General features: G+C 51.7%; 8 protein-coding genes across 8 annotated transcripts; 3 read left to right on the forward strand and 5 right to left on the reverse strand.

Annotated features, from left to right (window-relative positions):
• Window positions 1-1,002: 1,002 nt before the first annotated feature.
• J7T55_013279 (uncharacterized protein) lies at window positions 1,003-1,576 on the reverse strand (the record flags this gene model as incomplete). The annotated part of the gene is made up of 2 exons (XM_053141059.1): window positions 1,003-1,251; window positions 1,364-1,576. 2 exons carry the CDS (start codon window positions 1,574-1,576, stop codon window positions 1,003-1,005), a joined length of 462 nt encoding a protein of 153 aa, XP_052995622.1.
• A 109-nt stretch (window positions 1,577-1,685) lies between these two features.
• J7T55_013280 (uncharacterized protein) lies at window positions 1,686-2,151 on the forward strand (the record flags this gene model as incomplete). The annotated part of the gene is made up of 2 exons (XM_053141060.1): window positions 1,686-1,728; window positions 1,838-2,151. The coding sequence occupies 2 exons, from the start codon at window positions 1,686-1,688 to the stop codon at window positions 2,149-2,151; spliced, it is 357 nt and encodes a 118-aa protein (XP_052995623.1).
• A 277-nt stretch (window positions 2,152-2,428) lies between these two features.
• On the forward strand, window positions 2,429-4,113 carry J7T55_013281 (high-affinity glucose transporter rgt2; the record flags this gene model as incomplete). Its single annotated transcript, XM_053141061.1, has 2 exons — window positions 2,429-3,712; window positions 3,775-4,113. The coding sequence occupies 2 exons, from the start codon at window positions 2,429-2,431 to the stop codon at window positions 4,111-4,113; spliced, it is 1,623 nt and encodes a 540-aa protein (XP_052995624.1).
• A 225-nt stretch (window positions 4,114-4,338) lies between these two features.
• J7T55_013282 (uncharacterized protein) lies at window positions 4,339-5,967 on the reverse strand (the record flags this gene model as incomplete). The annotated part of the gene is made up of 4 exons (XM_053141062.1): window positions 4,339-5,021; window positions 5,118-5,462; window positions 5,527-5,785; window positions 5,851-5,967. The coding sequence occupies 4 exons, from the start codon at window positions 5,965-5,967 to the stop codon at window positions 4,339-4,341; spliced, it is 1,404 nt and encodes a 467-aa protein (XP_052995625.1).
• Window positions 5,968-8,982: 3,015 nt separating this feature from the next.
• On the forward strand, window positions 8,983-10,732 carry J7T55_013283 (uncharacterized protein; the record flags this gene model as incomplete). The annotated part of the gene is made up of 5 exons (XM_053141064.1): window positions 8,983-9,012; window positions 9,125-9,470; window positions 9,592-10,004; window positions 10,189-10,622; window positions 10,693-10,732. The coding sequence occupies 5 exons, from the start codon at window positions 8,983-8,985 to the stop codon at window positions 10,730-10,732; spliced, it is 1,263 nt and encodes a 420-aa protein (XP_052995626.1).
• Window positions 10,733-12,750: 2,018 nt separating this feature from the next.
• On the reverse strand, window positions 12,751-15,197 carry J7T55_013284 (uncharacterized protein; the record flags this gene model as incomplete). Its single annotated transcript, XM_053141065.1, has 3 exons — window positions 12,751-14,250; window positions 14,388-14,517; window positions 14,572-15,197. 3 exons carry the CDS (start codon window positions 15,195-15,197, stop codon window positions 12,751-12,753), a joined length of 2,256 nt encoding a protein of 751 aa, XP_052995627.1.
• Window positions 15,198-16,532: 1,335 nt separating this feature from the next.
• J7T55_013285 (MAS3 protein) lies at window positions 16,533-17,322 on the reverse strand (the record flags this gene model as incomplete). The annotated part of the gene is made up of 2 exons (XM_053141066.1): window positions 16,533-17,051; window positions 17,107-17,322. 2 exons carry the CDS (start codon window positions 17,320-17,322, stop codon window positions 16,533-16,535), a joined length of 735 nt encoding a protein of 244 aa, XP_052995628.1.
• Window positions 17,323-19,071: 1,749 nt separating this feature from the next.
• J7T55_013286 (carotenoid cleavage dioxygenase 1) lies at window positions 19,072-21,278 on the reverse strand (the record flags this gene model as incomplete). Its single annotated transcript, XM_053141067.1, has 2 exons — window positions 19,072-20,979; window positions 21,144-21,278. 2 exons carry the CDS (start codon window positions 21,276-21,278, stop codon window positions 19,072-19,074), a joined length of 2,043 nt encoding a protein of 680 aa, XP_052995629.1.
• Window positions 21,279-21,483: the final 205 nt, after the last annotated feature.

Here is a 21,483-nt window from a genome sequence, read left to right on the forward strand (position 1 = left end):
GAACAAGGACTTGTGCGTGATGCATCCTGCATTTCTCTGCTCCCTAAAGCACTTTCATGTTTGGCGACAGCCACTCTTTGCGTGCATGTGTACCACGGGGCGCTACTTGCAAGTAGACTCGGAGGTATTCTCGCTCTGAAAGAAGACGGACACACGCGATTTCGCCTGGGCGCATCTAGACGACCGGAATTGATATCATTGAATAAGGCGCGCAGTTTCTATGATCAAGCTGAAAGTGAGCGTGTGCCCCTTTTCTCGTGTGACCTATCTGCATGCACCCAAAACTGCAGACTAAGAGCCTCGCAAGGTCAGATAAGCGAGATGCAACATGGTACCTGGAGGCTTATGGACAGAGCGTGCTATATGACTGGTCGTCACTACATAGCTGAAGGGCCGGATGATGTTTTACTGTGACCAGAAAACACCGAAGACTTGTTCCAGTCATGTCAAGGAGGTGAGTTCCGATGACTTCGACGAGTTCTTCACTATGGTCTAGATCCAGAATCCAGATTTTAAGCTCCCTGGGGATGTGGACACGAGTGGGTCCGTCTTCTCTGATCGGGCCTTAAGCGGGGACGCGAAACTTGGGACTTGCTGAACGGACCGATTGCAAGCGTTGTTCCACCCGTCTTGTCTTGATGGTCTACTTTGGTGGGCAATGCAGGTGGGTAAGATCAGAGTGCGCTAATATCTCGTATGCTAAGCTTTTACGCCGAGATTGCCCCTGGGTTGTCCCGCGTGGCAGGATCCCCAGGCAGGCAGGCAGGCAGGCAGGCCAACGGTCCAGTCAATTGTCTGGATGACTGCCCACATGATTTATCACCGAGCTGAAAGACCTGTGTACTTCGATGGTTGATTGCAACTCTCAGTCCATAAGCTTGAGTCCGTAATTGTTGACAGGAAGAACATTGAAATTTGACTGTCCCCTCTCAAGCAGACCATGGATGCCATTTGCACCGTAATGCTTGTACGCAGGCGGTTGGGCAGCTAGATTAAGGAATTTCATTTCTCTGCAGCTGCCAGGTCTCGCTGCTCGCTTCGGACGCTGCTATGTAGCAGGATCGCAGCTCCCGGCAGGATATCGACATGCCTTGCGAGGTCCTCATCACGGCACCAGGACAATCCGCGGCCAGACCCTGGACTGTGGTCCGGCGAGCGGCCGAGATTTCTTGCGAGAATACTGGCGCGTTGAAATAAGCTATCGGCAGAAGCGTCTAGGCAGAGCTTGATGGATAAGTGGCCCCGGCGGAACTGGAGCCAAGGCCAGTCCCAACCGGTTGTGGCTGCAACATTCAGGAAGGTCCGCAGCCATGAGGAGAAAAGTCCGGGGAAATTGGGGAAGCTCCCTGGCCCCAGAGCTCACCCCCATCATGTCACTGGCAAGCGCCAAATGCTGCTCAGCTCCCAGCTTTCCAGCTCCATACCCACCATGAAACATGGCTGGATTCCAAAGGACGTCACTGACCCTCCTTTTGAGCTTTTTGTTACTCCGAGCCAGACTGGAATCTTGGGAGGTTGAGATGTACGAAGGCACGAAGGCACTGCCCATAGCTCCCTCAACACAGCAAGCAGCCATATCAATTGCCGGAGCGTGGACCACTCTGCCCCTTGTAATTGCCTGCAGCGACGCCACTCCGTCATTGACATGTGGAGCTTTTTGACAGTAAATATTGACCTCCGTCTCGATGGGCCTCAGGTGCCGGACGGCCACCACGTCAGATTCGATTAGTACGTGGTCTAGCTTGTCGAGATCGTTGGAAGGTAACCCATGTAGGATTGCCGTGAAGGCATCAGACTACGCATTCAATCACATTGTGTCGAGCTGGGCTCGTCGTAGTCGGACAGGCCGTTGGCGATCTAGGGATCGGCCCAGCCCAAGCTGCAGTTCTTAGCCTTGACTCGGGTGCCCCGTCCCCGTGGGGTGAGCAACGACAGAACCGACCCGTACCACTGGGCGGTGGCAAGTTTGGTCCTGGCCTCGTGACTGGGTCCTTTCTCCAACGAGGCCTGAGCATCCCCAGATTCGAAACGTGGAGCCCCATCCTCGCGTTCATGTGCCAGGGAAGTGCTGTCAAGCTTTCGGCCCTACACATTGGCGACCCCGGCTCTGCTTGGGGTTCCCCCAGGGTGGGAATTCACCAGATTGGTTGAACGAGTCAAAAATGGACTACTTTGATTTACGTCGATGTGACAGTAAGTACTTGTCCAGTGTCGATGCTCGTCTCCGCTTATAATTAGACCACGATCTCTCCCACTTCTTTCCAAACTTCGAACCGGTTCTTTGTTCTTTCGTTTGTCCCAAGTCCAACGAGCGCAGCTGGTTTTTTTCTTCATCTCCTCAGTTGCTGTTGTGGGCTCGCCTCGCTTTATATCATCAGTATATACAACACCAGTGCACAAATACACTCCAAACACACCATCAGCCAATATGGCGAAGCTAGCCATTGCCAAGCCCAGGGACGACGCCGGCAAGGCGTGGCCAGCAATCTGCGTCGGCGCCTTCGTTGCTTTCGGCGGTGTCCTATTCGGTTACGACACCGGTACCATCTCTGGTATCTTGGCTATGCCATACTTCCAACACCTCTTTTCTACCGGCTACCGCAACTCAGTCACCGGCGAACTTGATATTTCCCCATCCCAACAGTCCGCGATCGTCAGTATCTTGTCAGCAGGCACCTTCTTCGGCGCTCTCACCTCTCCCTTCCTGGCCGACTCCATCGGACGTCGATTGGCTCTGATCGGCTCCACCCTCGTTTTCACTCTCGGTGTCATCTTCCAAACTGCCGCCACGGCTCTGCCCCTATTCCTGGCTGGCCGATTCTTTGCTGGATTCGGCGTGGGTCTCATTTCGGCGCTTATTCCCCTCTATCAATCGGAAACTGCTCCAAAATGGATTAGAGGAGCGATAGTAGGCGCCTATCAGTGGGCAATTACTATCGGTCTTCTCCTCGCAGCCATCGTGGATAATGCTACCGCCAACCGCGGAGATACAGGGTCATATCGTATCCCTGTCGCGGTACAATTCGCGTGGGCGCTCATTCTCATCGGTGGAATGCTCATTTTGCCCGAGTCTCCCCGGTTCCTCATCAAGCAAGGCAAGGGGGAGAAGGCCGCTCATGCTCTTGGATATCTTCGACGTCTCCCTGCCGACCACCCCTCCATCACTGCCGAGCTGGCCGAGGTGCGAGCCAACCACGAATACGAGATGAGCCTCGGAAAGGCGAGCTACTTCGATTGCTTCCGTGGAGACATGGTCAAGCGCCAGTTCACCGGCATGGCCCTCCAGGCACTGCAGCAGCTGACCGGTATCAACTTTATCTTCTACTACGGCACACAATACTTCAAGAACAGTGGTTTGAAGGACGCGTTCATCATCCAGGTGATCACTTCTGTGATCAACGTGTTTTCCACACTTCCCGGCTTGTACGCCGTTGATAAGTTCGGCCGTCGACCTCTGCTTCTTTGGGGCGCGGTCGGAATGGCTGTTTCTCAGTTCCTTGTGGCAATGCTAGGAACCTTGACCACAAGCCAGGACTCTCAGGGCGCCATCGTCGTGCACAACGTTGCAGCACAAAAGGCGGGCATTGCGTTTGTGTGCCTCTACATTTTCTTCTTCGCGTCGACTTGGGGCCCTCTGGCTTGGGTCGTTACAGGCGAAATCTTCCCGCTGAAGCATCGGGCCAGGTCTCTGTCCCTTACCACTGCTACCAACGTAAGTTGCAAAATACTTGAATATTTGATAATTGAAGTCAAATACTAATTCTTAATTCACAGTGGCTCTTGAACTGGGCTATCGCGTTCGCGACACCGTATCTTGTCAACTACGGCCCAGGATATGCTAATTTGCAGTCCAAGATCTTTTTTATCTGGTTCGGCTGCTGCTTTATCTGCATTGCATTTGTTTATTTCTTCATCTACGAAACCAAGGGGCTGTCTCTTGAGGAAGTTGATGAGCTGTACGCAGACGTGAAGGGTCTGAGTGCCGCGAGGAAGAGCAAGCACTGGCAGCCTACTACCAGCTTCCAGCAAAGGGGCTCAGTCGCTCACCAAGGCGGCATCGTTGGTGGCGAGAAAGAAGCCAACTTGGAGCACTCTGAGGGTCCTGGAGCTTGATAGAATCACTACATATGTAGTACGGCGTATCCGCCTTTACATCAAGTAGATTAGCGTGTAGTTCAGTGTTTTCGAGTCAATACAGATCAGCTGTGTCTGCTCTGCAACAACCGTCTCGTGTCCCTTTATTTGCTATGTATTTCCTACCGATTTTTGTCGTGTAACACGCCAGTTGAGCCTCCCAACATTACACTTCGTTAACATCGCCATGCCTAACATTGTTGACTAGCTGCTCTGATCGATATCTTCCCTCAAGAACATGCCAGGCCTTTGACGAATCTTGCAAATAATCCCTGTGGCTCTGGGGAAGAGCTCGGCCTTAACGGTCCACTCGTCCTGAGTAGCCAATTCAAAGTCGAACATTGCAATCAGAGTCGCTGTCGACTTGTACACCTCCATCAGAGCGAGGTTCATGCCTATGCACCTCCTGCTGCCGGCCCCAAAGGTCAAGTCACTATCATTATACAGCCGCATCCTCTCGTTGAATGCAGCCTCTGACTCGCCGCTCGAGCGGAGAAACCGCTCCGGGCGGAACTCTTCCGCATCAGGCCCCCAGATCGCCTTGTTCCGATGCATTGCGTATGCGTTGAATCCAACGGCCGTACCTTCTGGCACGAAGCGGCCGTCTGGGAGCTTGAGACCCCCTGCTGGCACAATGCGCTCTTGCGGGAATAGATTGCCAGGATAAAGGCGCAGTGCCTCGCGAATCACGACCTCGAGATACGGAATCGCCCGGGTTTGAGTGTACGGAGCTGGTAGCTGAACATTTCCCGGCTGAGCAAATGGGGCTGCAAGGACTGCCTCGGAGAGCTTTTTCCAGACAGCTGGGTGTTTAAGGGTGAGATAGAAAATTGTGCGGAGGGCAGCTGCGCTGGTGTCAGCTCCGGCAGCCAGGTTGACAAGCACATCTGTGAAAATGGAGTTCGTTAGCTCGAAATGCAACTAGAAGGCCCATCGTTATCCGCATGGTTTTCTTTTTGCAATCTTTTGGGCATTTCACTCACATGATATGACCATAGTGTTGTCCACGATATCCGGGTACTGCTTTTGCGCTTCGATGTAATGGTCCATGAAATCAGTGTTATTTGTGGCGTCATGCCCGTCCTTACCGGTCAATCTGTCTGTTAACAGGTTGACTGCTAACGAGGCAATGTTAGAGTAGGTCGGTGGCCCAATGCGGTACACTGGATTCTTGTCCAGGAAGTTATCCAATACAGGATACATGCCAACAGTGACCAGGTACTTCGAAGCTTTCACAGCTGAGGCCAATGTTCCATCGAAGTCGCTCCCATGATCCAGATAACCGATACGCTTGCTCATCGTTGTCTTGGCTACAGCGTCCCAAGCAACTGCAAACAAAGATTAGCCAGACACTCGATAGAGTGAGGTTAGCGATACATCATCATGGCTTACAAAACATGGCCCATTCCCCAAAGTTAAAAGACTTCCCCATTCTCTCTTCACCTCCATCAGCGTAACGATCTTGGAGCTGTTTTGCGAAAAACGCAACAACACTGTCAATGTGTGGTTCCATTCGAGCCACGGCACTTGTCGTCCAGTATTTGGCCACCGGCTTCTTCATGAGACTGTGCTCTACTGGGCGCACTTCGCTGAAAATGTTGTATTTGGTCTCATTGCCGACTTTGAATCCGCTGACGGCATGCCATTCGGTCTAACGTCGATTCAGCTTGCGTATAATTTCTGAACCCACCTTAGCTTTGCTAAAGACTGGCTTACCTTCCTCCAGACACCTTTGGTATCAAAGCACGTCTTGATCAAGGAAGCACACGTATCGTAATCCAGGTCGAGATAGTTCGGAGCCATGCGAACAACTGGCCCGTACTTTTGGTGCATCTTTTGTGTGGTAGAATGAATGGATCCATTATACGCATAGCGCATACGCCACAAGTTCGTCCATGCTAGTCCATGCTGTCAACTCAGACCTCACTCAGTTGGGGCGCATGATTTAAACTGACACGCTAGAGCTGGTCCCGGGAACCCTCGAAGGGGTGATGCGACCCAGGATACAAGATAGGACAGGAGCCAGGTCAAAAAGGGCACAAGCAGGAATGCTATAGTTGGATTAGTTGTCACAGGCATGGCTTCCAGCCACGCAAAGGAGAACGATGTCGAGTTCATCGCTGTGACAAAATGCTTCAACAAAGGCGATTTAGTGGTGTTATTGGAATTGAAGCTCCCAAGTCCAGGTTTTCATTCGGACGAGAAGCCAGTTATTTATTTTCAGTCGATCGAGGATGTCCCCCTCTCCACCGAGTCAAAAGGTCGGAAAATGCTCCACTCCACAGACTAAACTCTTACGGTACCCATATTGTTACAGTAGCCACGACTTTGCTCCGTCGGTCCGCAGGCTAGGCTTCCTCTTAACAGCGAATAGTGACCCTGCTGTTGATAAACTCTGTGGAGCACCTAAGTTACTACTACCTTAACAGCCTGTCAGACTGTCAGCTCGTTTCAGTACCTGGACTAGCACGTGCAGTAGGGACTAATAGCTTGGCAGCCGAAGATCTATACACAGGAATTCTCCAACTCATACGCAGAAATCGAAATACCGCGCCGGTGGAAATTGTAGCCCAGTAAACCTGAGCATCGCGTATGATTTGAATGGTGAAGACCACTCTTTTTTTCCTTTCAGAAGAACAAGGCGATGTAGAATCATTTCTGAAACCGTTGCAGATCCCCCGGGTAGACAGCTCAAAGGCATTTGATTGTCTACTCATATGTATGCCAACCCGTTTCGGTACCTATAAGTGGCGATGCGTGCTATAGTGCCCGGGGTGTTGGTAACAAAACACAACGATGGCAATGTCTTCTTGATGCAACAGCCCACAGAAATCCCAAATGGTCGGGAATGACATATGATTATAGACTACATAGTACTCCTTCCAGTGACAAATCTCCCTCCTGTGGGATAACCTGTTGTCGGATAACCTTCCATAGGCTATGTGATGACCTCCTGTTAGGGAACCTCCCGCAAGATAAGCTCCGAATAGCTCCTATCTTGTAGAGCAATTTCTTTCCCACTTACTTTTGAGTACCTAGCCGAACTTTGACAACCCTTTAGATTGCTTGATAACCACCGGTGTTGGCGTCGCAAGGCCGGCCTTTTTCATCCTCGCAAGCCAATTCACTGATCTAATTGTCTGGCCGAGACTTCCGCGTCTAGAGCCCAACGCCCGACTCCAGGCCCTGATTGAGAAGAAGAGAGACAAGAGAAGTATTCTAATCTGTTGTTGTCACTTTGCTTTGAGAGGATAAGCTAGTCTCTTGCATTTGGCCCACAAATGGACCAGTGATGACCCATTGTAAGCTTGAATAGTCATATCTACTTCTTGACAAGATTCGATCTATTGCACAAAGACTTAATGGGGCGTATTCCCACAAGCGGGCTATGAAACCAATTTTGGGATACCTGCAATTGCTGCGCTACCAGGGACCCCGCGAGACTCTCTGATCGCCACTTGGCCCCGTAATTTGTTGTCGAGATCAGAGGCCAGGCGATTGGGCAACAAATATCTCCAACCAGGGTTGCTCCACCCTAGGCGAGGCCAATGCTGGTGCTAGTCCGCACGAAGCAGTCAGCTCCGTCCTCAGTGCTCCTGCTACAACTTCGTGGTTGACAGAACGCGAATCAGCCTGCTGGGATTGGGCAGCTTATAGTTTCCGTTTCCGTCTCAGTCTTTCTGATCAATTCCAGTCGCGGTTTTCACTTTGTTCGCGAGAAAAGAAATCCTCGCAGGTTCTCAAGTTACTAATGCCACTCCTGTTAGCAGCCAGATTTCTGTGCTTGCGTCCTGGAGAATCAGGCGGCAACACAGTCTGGTCTCTCAATCTGGTTCTTGGGTGGGTATGCAATCAGATGTCTGGGCATTTGAGATTTCTTGCCGAACAGCGTTCCCATGTGCAACCTCCTGATGGGCTCCAAGTCCTCCCCCAACCTTTTCAGAATGGGTCTTGGGTCGCATGTAACCTTTTCAAAAAAAAAAAAAAATCGATAAAATTAGAGATATAAGCAATTTTTGTAGGGAGAGTGTAAGCAGACGAACGAAGGAAACTCTGGCTAGATTCGTCTTCGTGATGCGCCGGCCCTTTCCTTTTCAATCCGTTCTGTTCATCAAGCCTGAGAATTAGATGAACATATTCTGCTACCTCCAGAAGCCATTTGTGAATCGGTGCAATCAGACATGCATTGGGAAAATGGCGGAGTTGCACACTTACGCTTCTTTCGACCTTCAACCCGCGGCTGTCTGGGCCACAGCACTTGGGCATTGAACGCTAGCTGCCAGGACACAGAAAATCGAAATGGGACGGGATACATAAGACCTTAAAGCTGGCCTTCTTTCCCCTACACTTTTTTTTCCCTTTCAAATTGTTGTAAATCATAATCTGGAGTGTCTCAATGCCATTGCTAGCTTAGCTGACTCGTAGAAAATGCTTCAGAGGTTAAATTTGTCAAAGACACCTTGCTTGTATAATTCTCTATCCACAAACACCTGTCTCGACATAATAGACAGTTGAACAACCTGTCTTTGTTTCAGGCAGAAAGTACATCATTGGATTGACAAAGATCATTTGCTCCAGTGGCTATTGATATGGTTGTTTTGAAACCGAAACGGGTAGCCTTTGTTGCGCCCGTACGTTCTTGGATGCTTTCGGACACTTCTTGCGATCCGGGCTGGACTTGTGGCATTGTTGTGAGGTTTGAAGATAGTGATCAATCTGCGGATGCACTTTTCTTAGCGGTAGCTATAAGTCTCAATAGCTCTGACCGTCGAATGACCAACTTGCCTGACATCCCCTACAAGCCTGTTTTACTGTCAAATAACTACAAGACGGGCGCCGAACAACGCGATGTGTATCAAACTCATCAGACGCTATCAGGTACGTATAATGAAGATGAAAAGATGTATATCTATTTGCACAAGCCCCGCTTTACTGTACTGCTGAACGAGCAGCGAACCTGAAAGTACGTAACTAAACATGTGCAATACAGTGCCCTCAAGGCAATGGACAGCGAAATGCGGAGCACATTCTATCTTCCACAGTGGCATGCTCCAACCCCACTCCCTGCATAGGTGATGGATTTGGGGTACGCGACGTGTCATATAATGCTCCTTGCGAGCAACACATCTCATCAGACGCCTGGGGCTCATTCCGTACCCCTGAGCAAGTAAATGGCTCTGTGTATCCCGATAGCTGGGAGAATACTGTTGTCAATATTCAGAATTACGTCGACAATCTCGTCAACTTACTGCAAGTACTCATGAACGAGACCCTTCCTAAATCATACATAATGACCGAATATTGCGGCCTCGAAAAGGCGATCCAAACAATTGCCAGTAAGCAGTCTGTCCCTGTACTTTTCCTTTATTCCGCGATTTTCAAAATGATATGTGCAAAGAAGTCCAATCCAACTTCTACAGTATGTGCATGGTCAATGATGCTGACGTAAAACAAAAGACGAACTTAGATGCCCAAGTTGCTCTGATGACATTACAATCTGCCCTTGTCCACCCGGTGAGAATGGAGGGAGGTACAACATCGCGCGCGCCTTCCGGATCGCAGAGTCGCAAAGAGTACTTCCATTATTGAAGAGTCGGTTTGGGAGCCAAATCGGCGATGCTGTGCAACGAGCGGCTTCGCAAAGTAGCGCCAGAGCAGATGGTACTAGTCGACAACAGCCACAGACAGACCTGAGCTTTGATCTCGAGCCAATCTCAGCAGAACTACGCCACTCAAAGGAAAGGAAGTTTCGAAACATGATTGAGGGTGTTCAGGCTAGGCGTGGGGCCCTACTTGACCAAGGCGACGAAATCGGCCGTGTCCAGTGGAGTGCCATCAATATTATCGGGCATTTCGTTTCTTTCGACAATGTAAGTAGATATTTCTGACCGTGGCGCCAGCCACCTGAAAAGAAAAAGTGGCCTTGCGATGGTGGCACAGATAAAACTCTTTACCGATACGCAGGTAAGACTGACATTTTTATTTCAGGGAGTCCCGTTGGAAATGTGTGAATTTATAGCAAGGACACTTGCACCCATGCTATACCCACGGAAGGCGAGAGGCGACGACAGATACAGATTCTTCTATCAGGTTAGGTCGAATATTCCCAATGCGGACCCCATAAATGTCCAGTCGACGGCACTCAGCGACCAAACCTCCTGGACAGATTACCAGAACATTTTCCAAACTTACGTGTCTCTGAGTCAGCGGGATGACGTTCACAAAAGAGACCTGAATTCCATATCAAGCATTCTCTGGGCTCGGATGGAGGATTTGCGCATCACATTTTTTGGTCTGCCTGAAGAAGAGCGTGAGGCGTTCCATACTATAACAAAGGATTTGCTACCGGTCACTAAAGGTGTCACAATGGAGGAGCTTGGGGGAAACCCAGACGCTGTAGTAGCTCTGTGTACTGTGTGTGGTTTGCCCTTCTCCCAGCAATTACAGGAGCCGAGCACTCCCCCCGGAGGCACTTCCGCTGCTACTCCGTCAGTGGCAGCTGATGGCGGTTTGATCCATAATCCCATATGCTGCCAGAAATGTGCTTTCTTGCCGCAGTCACACGCTTTCTGCTTACGCGGGTGGTCCCGGCATCTGATGGTACGGGATGCTAACAGCAGAGTCATTGGAATCAAGAATAAAGAACAATGGAGATGCAGCACTTGCTTTGTTGATCCCTGGAGGGCTGGCTGATCCAATACATGTTGCGGGATGTATTTAATTCGGTGATATTGCAAGAACAAGGGTCGTTTGCGAAAGGATTCTCAAGTGGAAGAATACCTGAATGCCATCCACTGTGCGGTAGAGTTGGATTATTTCACTTAGGTCTAGCACAAATAGGCTTGGAAACCTCGGGGCACAAATGGAGGAATCAAACTTCAAAGATTAGTCAAAAGGAAGGTTTGAAAGGTACTGCGAGTACGAGAAAGACTTGACTCAGCGTTCCTTCAATGTTCTGGCGTTGACGTGTTCCGGCATGTACAGGCTTTTCTGCCCAGATTGCAGCATCCCTAAATATCCCCCAGATTTGAGTAATGCACACCACAGAAAGCATTGTTGAGACCGCACGAATGCTTGCAGCAATAAATTTGAACTCCGCGATAGAGAGTCTGATTGGTAAAGCTAGATAGTCAAAAACGAAACAAAAAGGTGAGCATTTTAGGATCAATGGACGAAGACGAGCTGACAGTTTTACAATCTGTTCTAAGCAGTCTTTCACTCGAAACCCTCTCAGCGAGTGCGAGCTCTTTCGATAATGCCAAATTATTAAAATGAATCATTACGACTGACAAGACGTTCCTGGCCTGTGGCAGATAGGTCACGAGGCACTCCTCAGACTTGCCTGCGGAGGTGTACTTAGTATCATGTGTCCTCCGCCAAATTTGGAGAATAGATTGGGTGACCTTGATTTTATGGGAACCGAATATGCTCAAGATCATTGGCTGGTGCCGAACAAGTCTGTTGTTGTCACCACGGAGATGACCACCTTTGCAGCTGGTCGCCACGTCAGTGCTGAAGCCATTGTGAATACAAGCGCGGTAATCCCGTTCCAGGCACATGGTGAGATGCCCACGGTCTCATGATTACATATGAGTCACCAAGAAATACCGAGGTCCTGGACGGTACTAGACTGATCGATGGCCATGCTGCGTAGGTCAGCAATTATCGGTGCTGTTCGTCAGCTTTGGCAGATGGCCCATCACGTCCAAGCTACTATCGACGTTCTCAAATCACATGCGTGTTTTACAGGGATAGCAAAGGCTGTTGACTGCTGCGAGAAGCTTTTATTCATTAAATTATGGGACCCTGCATCCAGTCTCAACTGAATCCGTTTGGCTAATGCAGCGTGGTCTTCTAACAACTTACCATGGCTTGCGAAATTCAAGATTGAAGTCGCTAGGATCAACACAGTGTAGTCAAAATTGAAATGTATGCAACAACGGTGCTAGGATTGGCCCACAGGAAGGAGCCAGCCCTGATGCACAGCGGTACACGACCCAAGGGCCTGATTACTCTTGAATGACCGTCCAATAGACGAAACAAAGCGTTCCCTCAAAGAGACCCCCGCAAGTCTCTCGAGACACCGAACCATCTCATCCGTGGCTGATGTGTGTATGTGTGTCTCTAAGCCCCGGCTAGTGCTAACTCATGATGAGGAGCCAGCACTGTTGCAACAGCAGACACGGCAAAAAACGCCATATGTTTATCTGATCTAGGGCGCAGGGCCTTCCGACAATTAACAGCGGGGGACCAAGTCCGCTGTCTTCGGTTGCCAGCACTTGACTCACCCAATTCTCCTTGCTCTGAGGCGTGGAGGTATGATGAATAACGACAAAGGGAATTTTTTTGGTGTTTTCTTTCTTTTTCTCTGCAACCCCCCGCCAAATGCCATCTAATAACAATCAAACAGAAATAGGGGATGAGGAGGGGGAAGGAATCGGGAATGAAGAATGCTCACCACGCCCTTCCACAACAAACACACGTGCACACATGCAAATGTGCAACACAGCCTATGAGCCCGTCAAGCCCTGTCCTGTTCCACAGACTCAAGTCAGAGATGAGCGGAACTCAGAGATGTATTTGGGGACTGTACTAACCTTGTGATTTGGAAGTGTCCTACTTCCTCTTCTTCAGAGGCGCGATCTTGCGACCCTCGCCCTTGAACTTGACGACTTTCTTCTTGTTGTTCAATTCCTCCATCTGCTCCATAGCTAGCTGACTCTCCAGATCATCCAGATTGGACATCTCGTCCTCTTCGGGATCGGGCTTGGGCTCAGGCATGGGCTCAGGCTTCGGCTTAGGCTTGGGAGTAGACTTCTCCTTCGCCTTGACAGCAGTCTCTTCAGCCTCACAATCGTCCAAAATGCTTGCAAAGGCGGGATTGACCGTGCCCATCTTGGCCAGCTTCTTCGTTTCTGTGTTGACCGTACTGGCTGGCGCCGGTGCGGACGAGGGTTGACCAGAGGCCTGCGTAGAAGCAGCAGGCTGACGAAGAGGCTGGGACTTGGCGGGTGTGGTAGTCTGCTTCTTCTTGTCTTCTTTTGTCGGGATGACTGTTGCCTTCGCCGAGGAGGATTGTACAGAGGAGGAAGAAGAAGTTGACTTGGTAGCCGCAACCGGGGGAGACTTGCGAACAGGGGCGAACAAAGACCTGGGGCGCGTGACTGGAAGGGAAAGTTGGCCAGAAGGTCGTTGTGGGGCTGCTGGGGCCGCAGGGGCTGCATGCTTGGGAGAAGACTTGGAGGATGCAGTGGACGAAGTCTGGAGTGTGGTACTGGCGATCTTCTTCTCTGTCTTGGCTGGGCTAGATGTCGCCGGCACCGAGGAGGGTTGAACAGAAGAGGAGGATGAGGATGAGGAGGAAGAGGAGAGGGAGGAGGAGGAGCAAGAAGTTGACTGCTTGCCAGCCGTAGCTTGAAGACGACGCTTATGAACTTCTACGGTGAGTGCTTTGCGGCGTGATTCCCACTCGAGCTGCTCGGCGGGAGAACGTGCTGGGACCGTCGAAGAAGATTGTCGAGAAGCTTGCGTCGAAGATGGCAGTGGCTTGATCTTTCGCTGGAGTTGTCGAGGCCGTGCGGAAGCGGGCTGAACAGTCTGAGCCACACTTATCTCCTTCTTGTCATTCAGACTCAATCGTGCCATCACTTCAACCAAGGATGAAATGTCGACAGGCGCAAAAGAGGGCTGAAACTGGGGGGCGACAAACTGCTGGATAGTCTGAACAGCGTTTTGGACAATGCCGGTTATTGTTGGCTTCGGGGTTGAAACAGAAGGTTTCGTATCCAAGTGCATCACTGTGCTCAAAGATAGAGGCTCAGAGACATCACTTGTCAGCTGGGAAGACTGGGGACCGTCATTTGTCCACTCCATAGGTGAAGTGTCCAGGACGACAGGAGGTGAGGGAATGAGGACAGGAGGCTCCGGTTGGACAGGCTGGGCGGGTTGGAAAAGCCGAGAAAATGCAGCGAGTGGTGCAAGACCACAGCGAAAGCCGTCATATCTCAACTTGGCAGCCAAGAAGGTAGGTGCAACGAGAGCAGAGGGTGCAGGCTCAGGCTGGATGAGAGTCGTCCCAGCTGGATTCTCAATGAGAGCAACCGTGTTGACTTCCGTCTGAACAAGATGTCAGCAAATAGTGATACGTGCTCAAGTGACCGGTAGGAAGGAGTGAACAGGAACAGAATGGGATTATGGGGAGGCCTTGGAATTGAAGTTGGGAAAACATATGAGATGAAAAGTGTGATTCCTACCTTGACCTTGATGAACTTAGCTTCCTCAGCGGGCTTCTTGTAGGACACTTCATTCTTCTCGGGGCTGGACAAAGACAGGGACTTGAGGGCGAGAGCGAGCGAGGCGACAGCATCGTCGTCGGCTAGGGGGCTAACGGAGGATCGACCGTTCCGTTGACTGGGCGAAGAATACTATCCTGCGCACCGAGTCGACGTTGGGAAGTTCTTCCGGCCTGGGGCTGCCAGGGCTTTTGCCGACTGATCGATGGCATGAGAAAGAGGCCATCTTCCGTACAAGACGTTGTCAACAGCCTTGAAGGTCGACAGACCCCGTCTCGATGCCTTGCTGACTGCCTCGTCGCGAAGAAGAGAAGACCTAGACTGTGAAATTGTCAAGTGTGAGTCTGCCTTCGAGAATGTGCTCGTCTGGGATACACCAGTTGACGAAGCACGAGCGCTGGGCCGCTTCTGAGGGGGAAGGGAGGCAGGGAAGAGAGAGGGAGGGTGGGGAGCGGAACAGGAGACAACAAGGGAGGTGGAGGAGATGGAGCGAGGCTTGGAGAAGGGGAAGAGGGAGGAGAAGGAGGAGGAGAGGGTGCGGGAGACTGAGGGACTGCGAGAAGGGGGAGGAGAAGAGAAAAGGAGATGCTCATCATCATCGCTGTCCCAAGCACCAGGCACTGTCTGCTTACGCTTCGAGTGCGAGGCGCCCGCGTCCAGCTTGGTCGCAGTCACCCAAAGGAGACCGGCCAGGAGGGCGACGGGCATCAGAGCCCCAGCAAGGGGGAGGAGGGAGGAGAGAGAGGAGGAGGAGAAGGTGAGAGAAGACATTGCTGCCAAATGCTTCGTGGTGACTGCGGGGTGTCAGAAGAAGAAATGATCAGGAATGCCAGGTGCGAGAGAGAGAGGATGAAGCTCGAGAGCAGTGAAACGATGCAGTGATCAAGAGAAGTCTCAGCGAAAAGCGTAATGCAGTTCTAGTTGACATCTGGTGGCAAGCAGCGTTGTGGAAGAAGGAGGGAAATTTTGGAATTGGGATCAGGCTGCAGGTGGGTTGATAAACAAAACACAGAGGCAGGCCGGTCACGTGGCCACCCTTAGCTTCACCCAGACAAGAGCTGCCCTGGAATTACAGGGGGTTTGCAGGGGTCGTCTAGGTGTAGCTGCCCTAGAAGCTCCAGCAGGCCAGAGCTCCACGCACCTGGGCAGCTACCTAGATGCCTCGTTGCCTGATGGTTCACCCAGCAACGACGACATTCACTTCGGGCAGCCCTAGCAACAGGCACTGAACAGTAGAGTAGACAGGGACCGCCAGCTAGTAAGCAGGGGGAAGCTTCTGGATAGCTAGGAAGACATGGCAGGCAAGAGACTTTGGTGGTCGAGGGCAATAATGGGAATAACACTCCTGTGTGCTGCATCTCAAGAAGGAGGTATTCAACAATCAATGAGAACTTGAGGCGAGCGTTCAATGTAGATTTCAACAGAAGCAACTGATTCCACACGAGCATGTGCTGGATTGACGCCTGAGACATCTGCGAGCAATCGAGGTCCCTCTGTACTCAAATATTTGACTTCTCAGGGCCCCATTGCTTCTCGCATCGCCATTATCTTTCGCATTTGGCTCATATGATAGCAGCTCCACAACCTTCCAGCAAAGCGTATTCAATGTACAAGATGATGGAAGCATCCCAGCCTGAAACAATGCACAGCATGTTAACTTTTGGCTTGTGTACGAACGCATACTAAAGAGGATGAGATCCGCCTTAACGAGGCATCTGTAACATGAAAAGTAAGCACGAAATTGTTGATTATTTATTCCCATTCCACTGCCACGAAAGGTCACCAACTCCCCAGCTCGAGTGTGTCACATTGGAAGCAGTTGCAGCTCAGCAATCACAAGATTGGAGGCGACCAGGTATTATAAGGAAAGTAAGTATTTGATCATCAGACCATTGAGACTAAATCTATGATCTACCAAATTTAATCCCAAAGTCCTAAAAGAATGTACAATGCACAACTCCTTTGTGCAATCCACGCACCATGCTTCTTGTCATCATCAGCGAATTACAGCCTTGCATTTTCCTTTTCCCGTTCCACTCCTAGTCAGTGCAATTCCCATCCGAACCGATCCCATGTACAGATCACTGTGTTCCAATCTTCTCGCGCTTAGGCAGCGAAGCTGCGAGCCATGCGGCGGGCGGTGGCGGCGCCAGCAGCGGGTGCAGCAGCAGCGGCACCGGGCTGGACCATCTGGACGGGGATGCAGCCACCGAAGGGACCGGCGTTGCTGGGGTTGACGAGCTTGACAAGGCAAGTGTTGGCCTGGCCGGCGATGTTGCCAGTGCAGGAAGCGCCAGCGGGCATGTTGACCTTGAAGGGGTAGTCCTCGTTGATGTTGGTGGCACGCTTCATGATGCCCATGGCCTGCAGGGCGCGAGCCCAGGCACGCTTCTCAGACTTCTGGATCTTGCCCTTGGTGCCGGGAACCTGGGTCTCGACGTCCATGGCGGTCCAGCTCTGGCCAGTGCCGTCGGTGTTGAGCATGGCCTTGTATGGGCCAGCACCGTCGGAGGTGACGATGTGCAGAGTGCCGGAGACGGAGCCACCGGGGGTGACCTGAGCCAGGGTGTTGCCGGAGAGGGCCATGGCGGCCTGGGTACCGGCCTCGATGTCGTTGTCTCCTTGCTGTAAAGTTTGTTAGAATGGAGTGTGGACTCTTTTGAGCAGGAATGGTACTCACGCCGTTGGTTCGTCCACAAGCATCGGCTGCGTCGCCCTTGAAGACGGTGGTGTCAGGCTCGGTGACCTTGTTCTTGCCGGCACCGGGGATCACAGCACCCTGGATACCCAGAGCAGTGCTGTTGCCACCGGCATCACCAGTCGCGACTGCGATCTTGCCGTGGGCGGCAACGAGAGGGGAGGCGGCGAGCGCAATGAGGAAGATCTTGGAGAACATTTTGGCTGATGTTGGGGGGATGGTGTTGGTTGGTGGTGAAGTAATAGGTATTAGATCTTGAGAGATTATTGAAATAGAAGTTACGAATCAATCGTAAGCTACTCTGCTAACCTGGCAGTGAATTGAAGAAGACGAGAAAAGGCTGAAGACTGATGCTGATGCTGCTGATGATGGAGAGAAGGGAGAATTGTGATGATTAGTCGAGGAATGGCGGCATCTTTATAGTTTCTAGTGCTGATGATGTCTTCCATGAGATTCCTATGTCAGGACTGGACCGACTGCCATGAAACCTCGTCCGGGCTCGTCACATCGCATCGGCCATACTCCTGACTACTGGCCATGCCGTCGACACATCTCAGAACCCCATTCCCCGCTCCATAACCATGTGCGTCTTCTAGTCCAAACGGGTTTGACGATCATGGAACGTATCATTGACTCAGGAAAATGGCACAGAAACAATCAGATGAAGCCGGCAGGTGGTTAGAATGGCCAATCGAACGGGCGTCGTCCCGAGGTTGCGCGCCTAACAGCCATCCGAGGAGAAACTACCTGTCAGTCAGTAGCGGGGCTAAGTCGTGATACTTGGCGTAGCGTTGTGGGGCGTGCATGAGGCAACCAGATTTGCAGATCCGGATGCGGCTCAGCTGGTAGAGTTTGAAACGCCGTGCTGATCACCTAGGACGGTCAAGTCCAGCCGATGCACCGTTCTGGGCGTCCCTGGGCATCCCAATCCGAACTTGGAGACAGCTCTGGGCAGTTGCTGGGCTGCGCAACGTTAGGATGAGGCTGAAGAAGGAAAGAGAGGGCGGTCCAAGGGCGTCTCATCAGAGGGTCAAACGTCCAGGGGTGGCTGATGGCACCTCGTCTGTGCGGCTGGGAGATCTGTGAGCTTCCGCACCATAGTCATGCAGAAGCCAGAAAGCGCGCAGCCCGATTGGTCCAACACTGAGTTCGGGGTCCATGGCCGATGCTACTCCAATTAAGCTTGATCTATAGCCGCGAGTTTCGTTTATCGGGCGAAACTACACGTCTCCCAGCCCAGCGTTTGGCCTGGTCCTTCGACATTCCCCTTGCGGCATCGTCACCAGACCTCGGCCGAAAGGCAACCGATGCGCGAGAGCGACGACGGAGATTTTGATTCACAACGGCCGAGCCTCAGGACGACATGAGTAGCATGTCTGTTGTCCGTTGCTTTCGTGCTGGCGTGGAAGGACGGATGTCCGACTGTCACTGTCAAATATAGCGGCGACTACTGGACTAGCTCCTCCGACCCAGAGACATACTGCACATGTCGCTCGAGTTCAGGAACAAGTAGTGGCTTGAATCCAGATGAACAGGAAGCTATCATCACTCCAAGCTCGATTGTTGTCAAAATGCCCTACTGCAGCTCAGGTCGCTAAGCTTTCGATGCCAAGTGTCAATGAACCACGCTCTTGGTCCTCATATTGAGCAGAGTCGCAGCCAAGCCCAAGCCCTCCGGCTGGGCAAGGCTCGCCAAGTTCTGCCATCGATGATGATAGCCCTTGGCAAGAGCTTGGTATCTCTGATGTTTCCTGCCGCCCTAAAACTTCGGCTGCAGTTGACTGTTTCCACTTGCAGCAGCTTGCTGAGTCAGTGTGACAGAACACCAAATTGCAGCACCCAACCTCGGCACCCACACCAGGCTCGAGCAGTTACTCGGGCAATCTCTTGCGAAGGGAAAGAAACCTCTTTTCACAAGCAGAATCAAGCTGGCGCAACAGCACCTGCTCATTTCTCCTCACTCTCGCCCGACGACTCTGACGTGGTGGTGGCTGGTATGTCCGGGGCGTGCACACCATGAAACCCGAATCCAACCGCAAAGTCCATCTCGGCCCTGCCAATCTCACGCATGGTCCGGGCGTCCAGGCACAACAGATAGCTCGTTTTGTTGAATCCATCCAACACTACACTCAGCAAGACTCCATCGTCCTCCTTCACACCCCCTGGTCGTTGCACAAAAATCGCCTCCCCTGGCGTGTGCCCTAGCGGGTTGTTCCATTGCAGGACGACTCGTGAGACCAAGTTCGTTTTCACTATCGTGTCCACGAGCGTGGACCTTCCACTCATCGCCAATGAGTACACGTAACGGTAGGGCCTCGTGTGATAGGCAGGATTGATTGTAGGCAGCTCCCCAACATGTGGAGAGGGTATGTTAATGGATGATGCTGACTCAGGCATGAACACTGCCTTCCCATGGCTGAAAGTGCTGGTCGTGGCCTGGAATCTCTGCTCGTTGTTCCTATCCTCTTGCAAGCACTCTTCCAATGGGACTTGTTGGAAGGCCAGCTCGGGCCTCAGCAAAGAAAGCACCACGCTAGATAAGCCCCCAACTACCGCAACGACCGTGTCGGCTGTCTCACGAAGCTTTCGGCCCAGTCCCTCAGTCACTGCCTTCAACCGATGGTGAAGCTTTGATACGCGTGACGGTGGGACCTGAGGTGGAATAGGATGGTGCAGAGGAAGAGTGAACTTCCATCTCGTAAGGCGCGGTAAGGTATCTCTTACTTTGTCTTCAATTCCCCAAATTGCCCTCGCTTTGTAATCTTGGTTTAACAAGACCTCGTAGTAGAGGCTTTTTAGGATGTTCATATTCGGGTACTCGATCGTATCGCAGCTGATGCTCCACTTTCCCACATCATCCTCTCTGTCAAGATACATCTTGTCGAAGCAGTTGACCGTGTGGAAAAAGAATGCCGCCTCTGTCTCGAACTCGGCGACGACTCCCCTTCCCCGCAATCTGTCGATGATGAACCACTTGTTCTTCTTGCTCTTGTCGAACGGCTTCATTGCGTCCATCACGTTCCTCTTCCATAAGATGCTGATCCCATCTAGAGCAATGTGAGAGCTCGGTACTCGCAACACAACAAAATGTTGGCTCAAGAAGAAACTGTGGATATATGCCATCGGCACGTCTGATCGATTGATAGTTGCAAGTACCTCGGTTTCTCCGGTGGCTGCGGATACTCGAAAGACTTTGTAGGTAGCTGGGTGTCCTGCGTTGATGTTGATGTTGAAGTAGTCGCCTGTTGTTGGACACCGCTGAACGTGGGCGCAAGATAGCTGTCCATCAAGTTCCGGATGAATGTCATCTTGTTGTGCAAAGCTGATGGGCTCAAGGGTATGTCCGTCAACTTCGCGGAGGAGATGGCAGTCTGTGCCAAGCCACACAGTCTTCTGCGGCTGAGCTTCACTCCGGGTCGCTGGTGCAAGGCCGGGGACGTCAAGCTGCACTGTCACGCCAACGTTCTCCACTTTCTTCGTCTCCCTGCCTGGCTGGGCAACCATCCAGGCGCTCACTATCTTGCTGAACAAGCCAATGCAGGGGTCAGACCGTTGTGCAAAGGTGATGAGGTCGTGTATTCCGCTCTCCTGCGCATGTTCTATGAAACGGTCACATTGCCGCCGGGAAGAATAGAAGACTCTGGCTTCAACGCCGTCTATACCGGCAATGATATCGAAGCGGTGGATGTGGGCGAGGCCATCGAACCAGTGGGAGATGTGAAGCGTTCCATTTGGAGTATTGTCGATCTTGTTGGCGCCAGGCCCAGTGCGAAAGAGGGAGCCGGCAGCCCAAGAGGGAATACGGCCTCGGATGGGGAGCTCGATCGGGCCGCGATGCTCGTCAAGGTTGGAAAACTGCAGTCACATGTCAGCAAACGGGCCATCATGTGACCGGAGCAAACATTTCCACCCATCAGGGACCAAACACTCTCTGGTGTAACCCCTTTTTACCCTGATTCGTGAGATGGGGCCATTTATCCAGAATTTGCCTTGCAAAATGTTGAAGGAGTTGCTCTTACCCCAGCTTCATTGGGCCAATCGAGGTAGGCTTCATCCAAGGCATTCCGAATAGCGCCATTCAGGTCAAGCAGCTCGGTATCTGCCAACCTGACAACAGCCTCTCGCGATATAGATACTTGCTGAGATGCCATCATGTCCAGATATTTGTTGGCCCAGTTTGGATTTCAGAGCTAATAATCCAGGTTTTGCGGTTGATCGCTCGATTTTGTGTTGGGGTCTTTCTTTGTTTGCATTGGGTTTTAGAAGGCAGCACTACCAGGGAAGCACACCATGTCAGGCTAAGATTGGAAGGAGCTTCCCGCCGAGTCACCTTCTGAAATGCTTTGCAGTCACCTCCTT

This window comes from Diaporthe amygdali (genome assembly GCF_026229845.1).
Source record: "Diaporthe amygdali strain CAA958 chromosome Unknown NODE_8_length_1307975_cov_65_857355, whole genome shotgun sequence".
In the NCBI taxonomy this organism is placed as follows: Eukaryota; Fungi; Ascomycota; class Sordariomycetes; order Diaporthales; family Diaporthaceae; genus Diaporthe; species Diaporthe amygdali.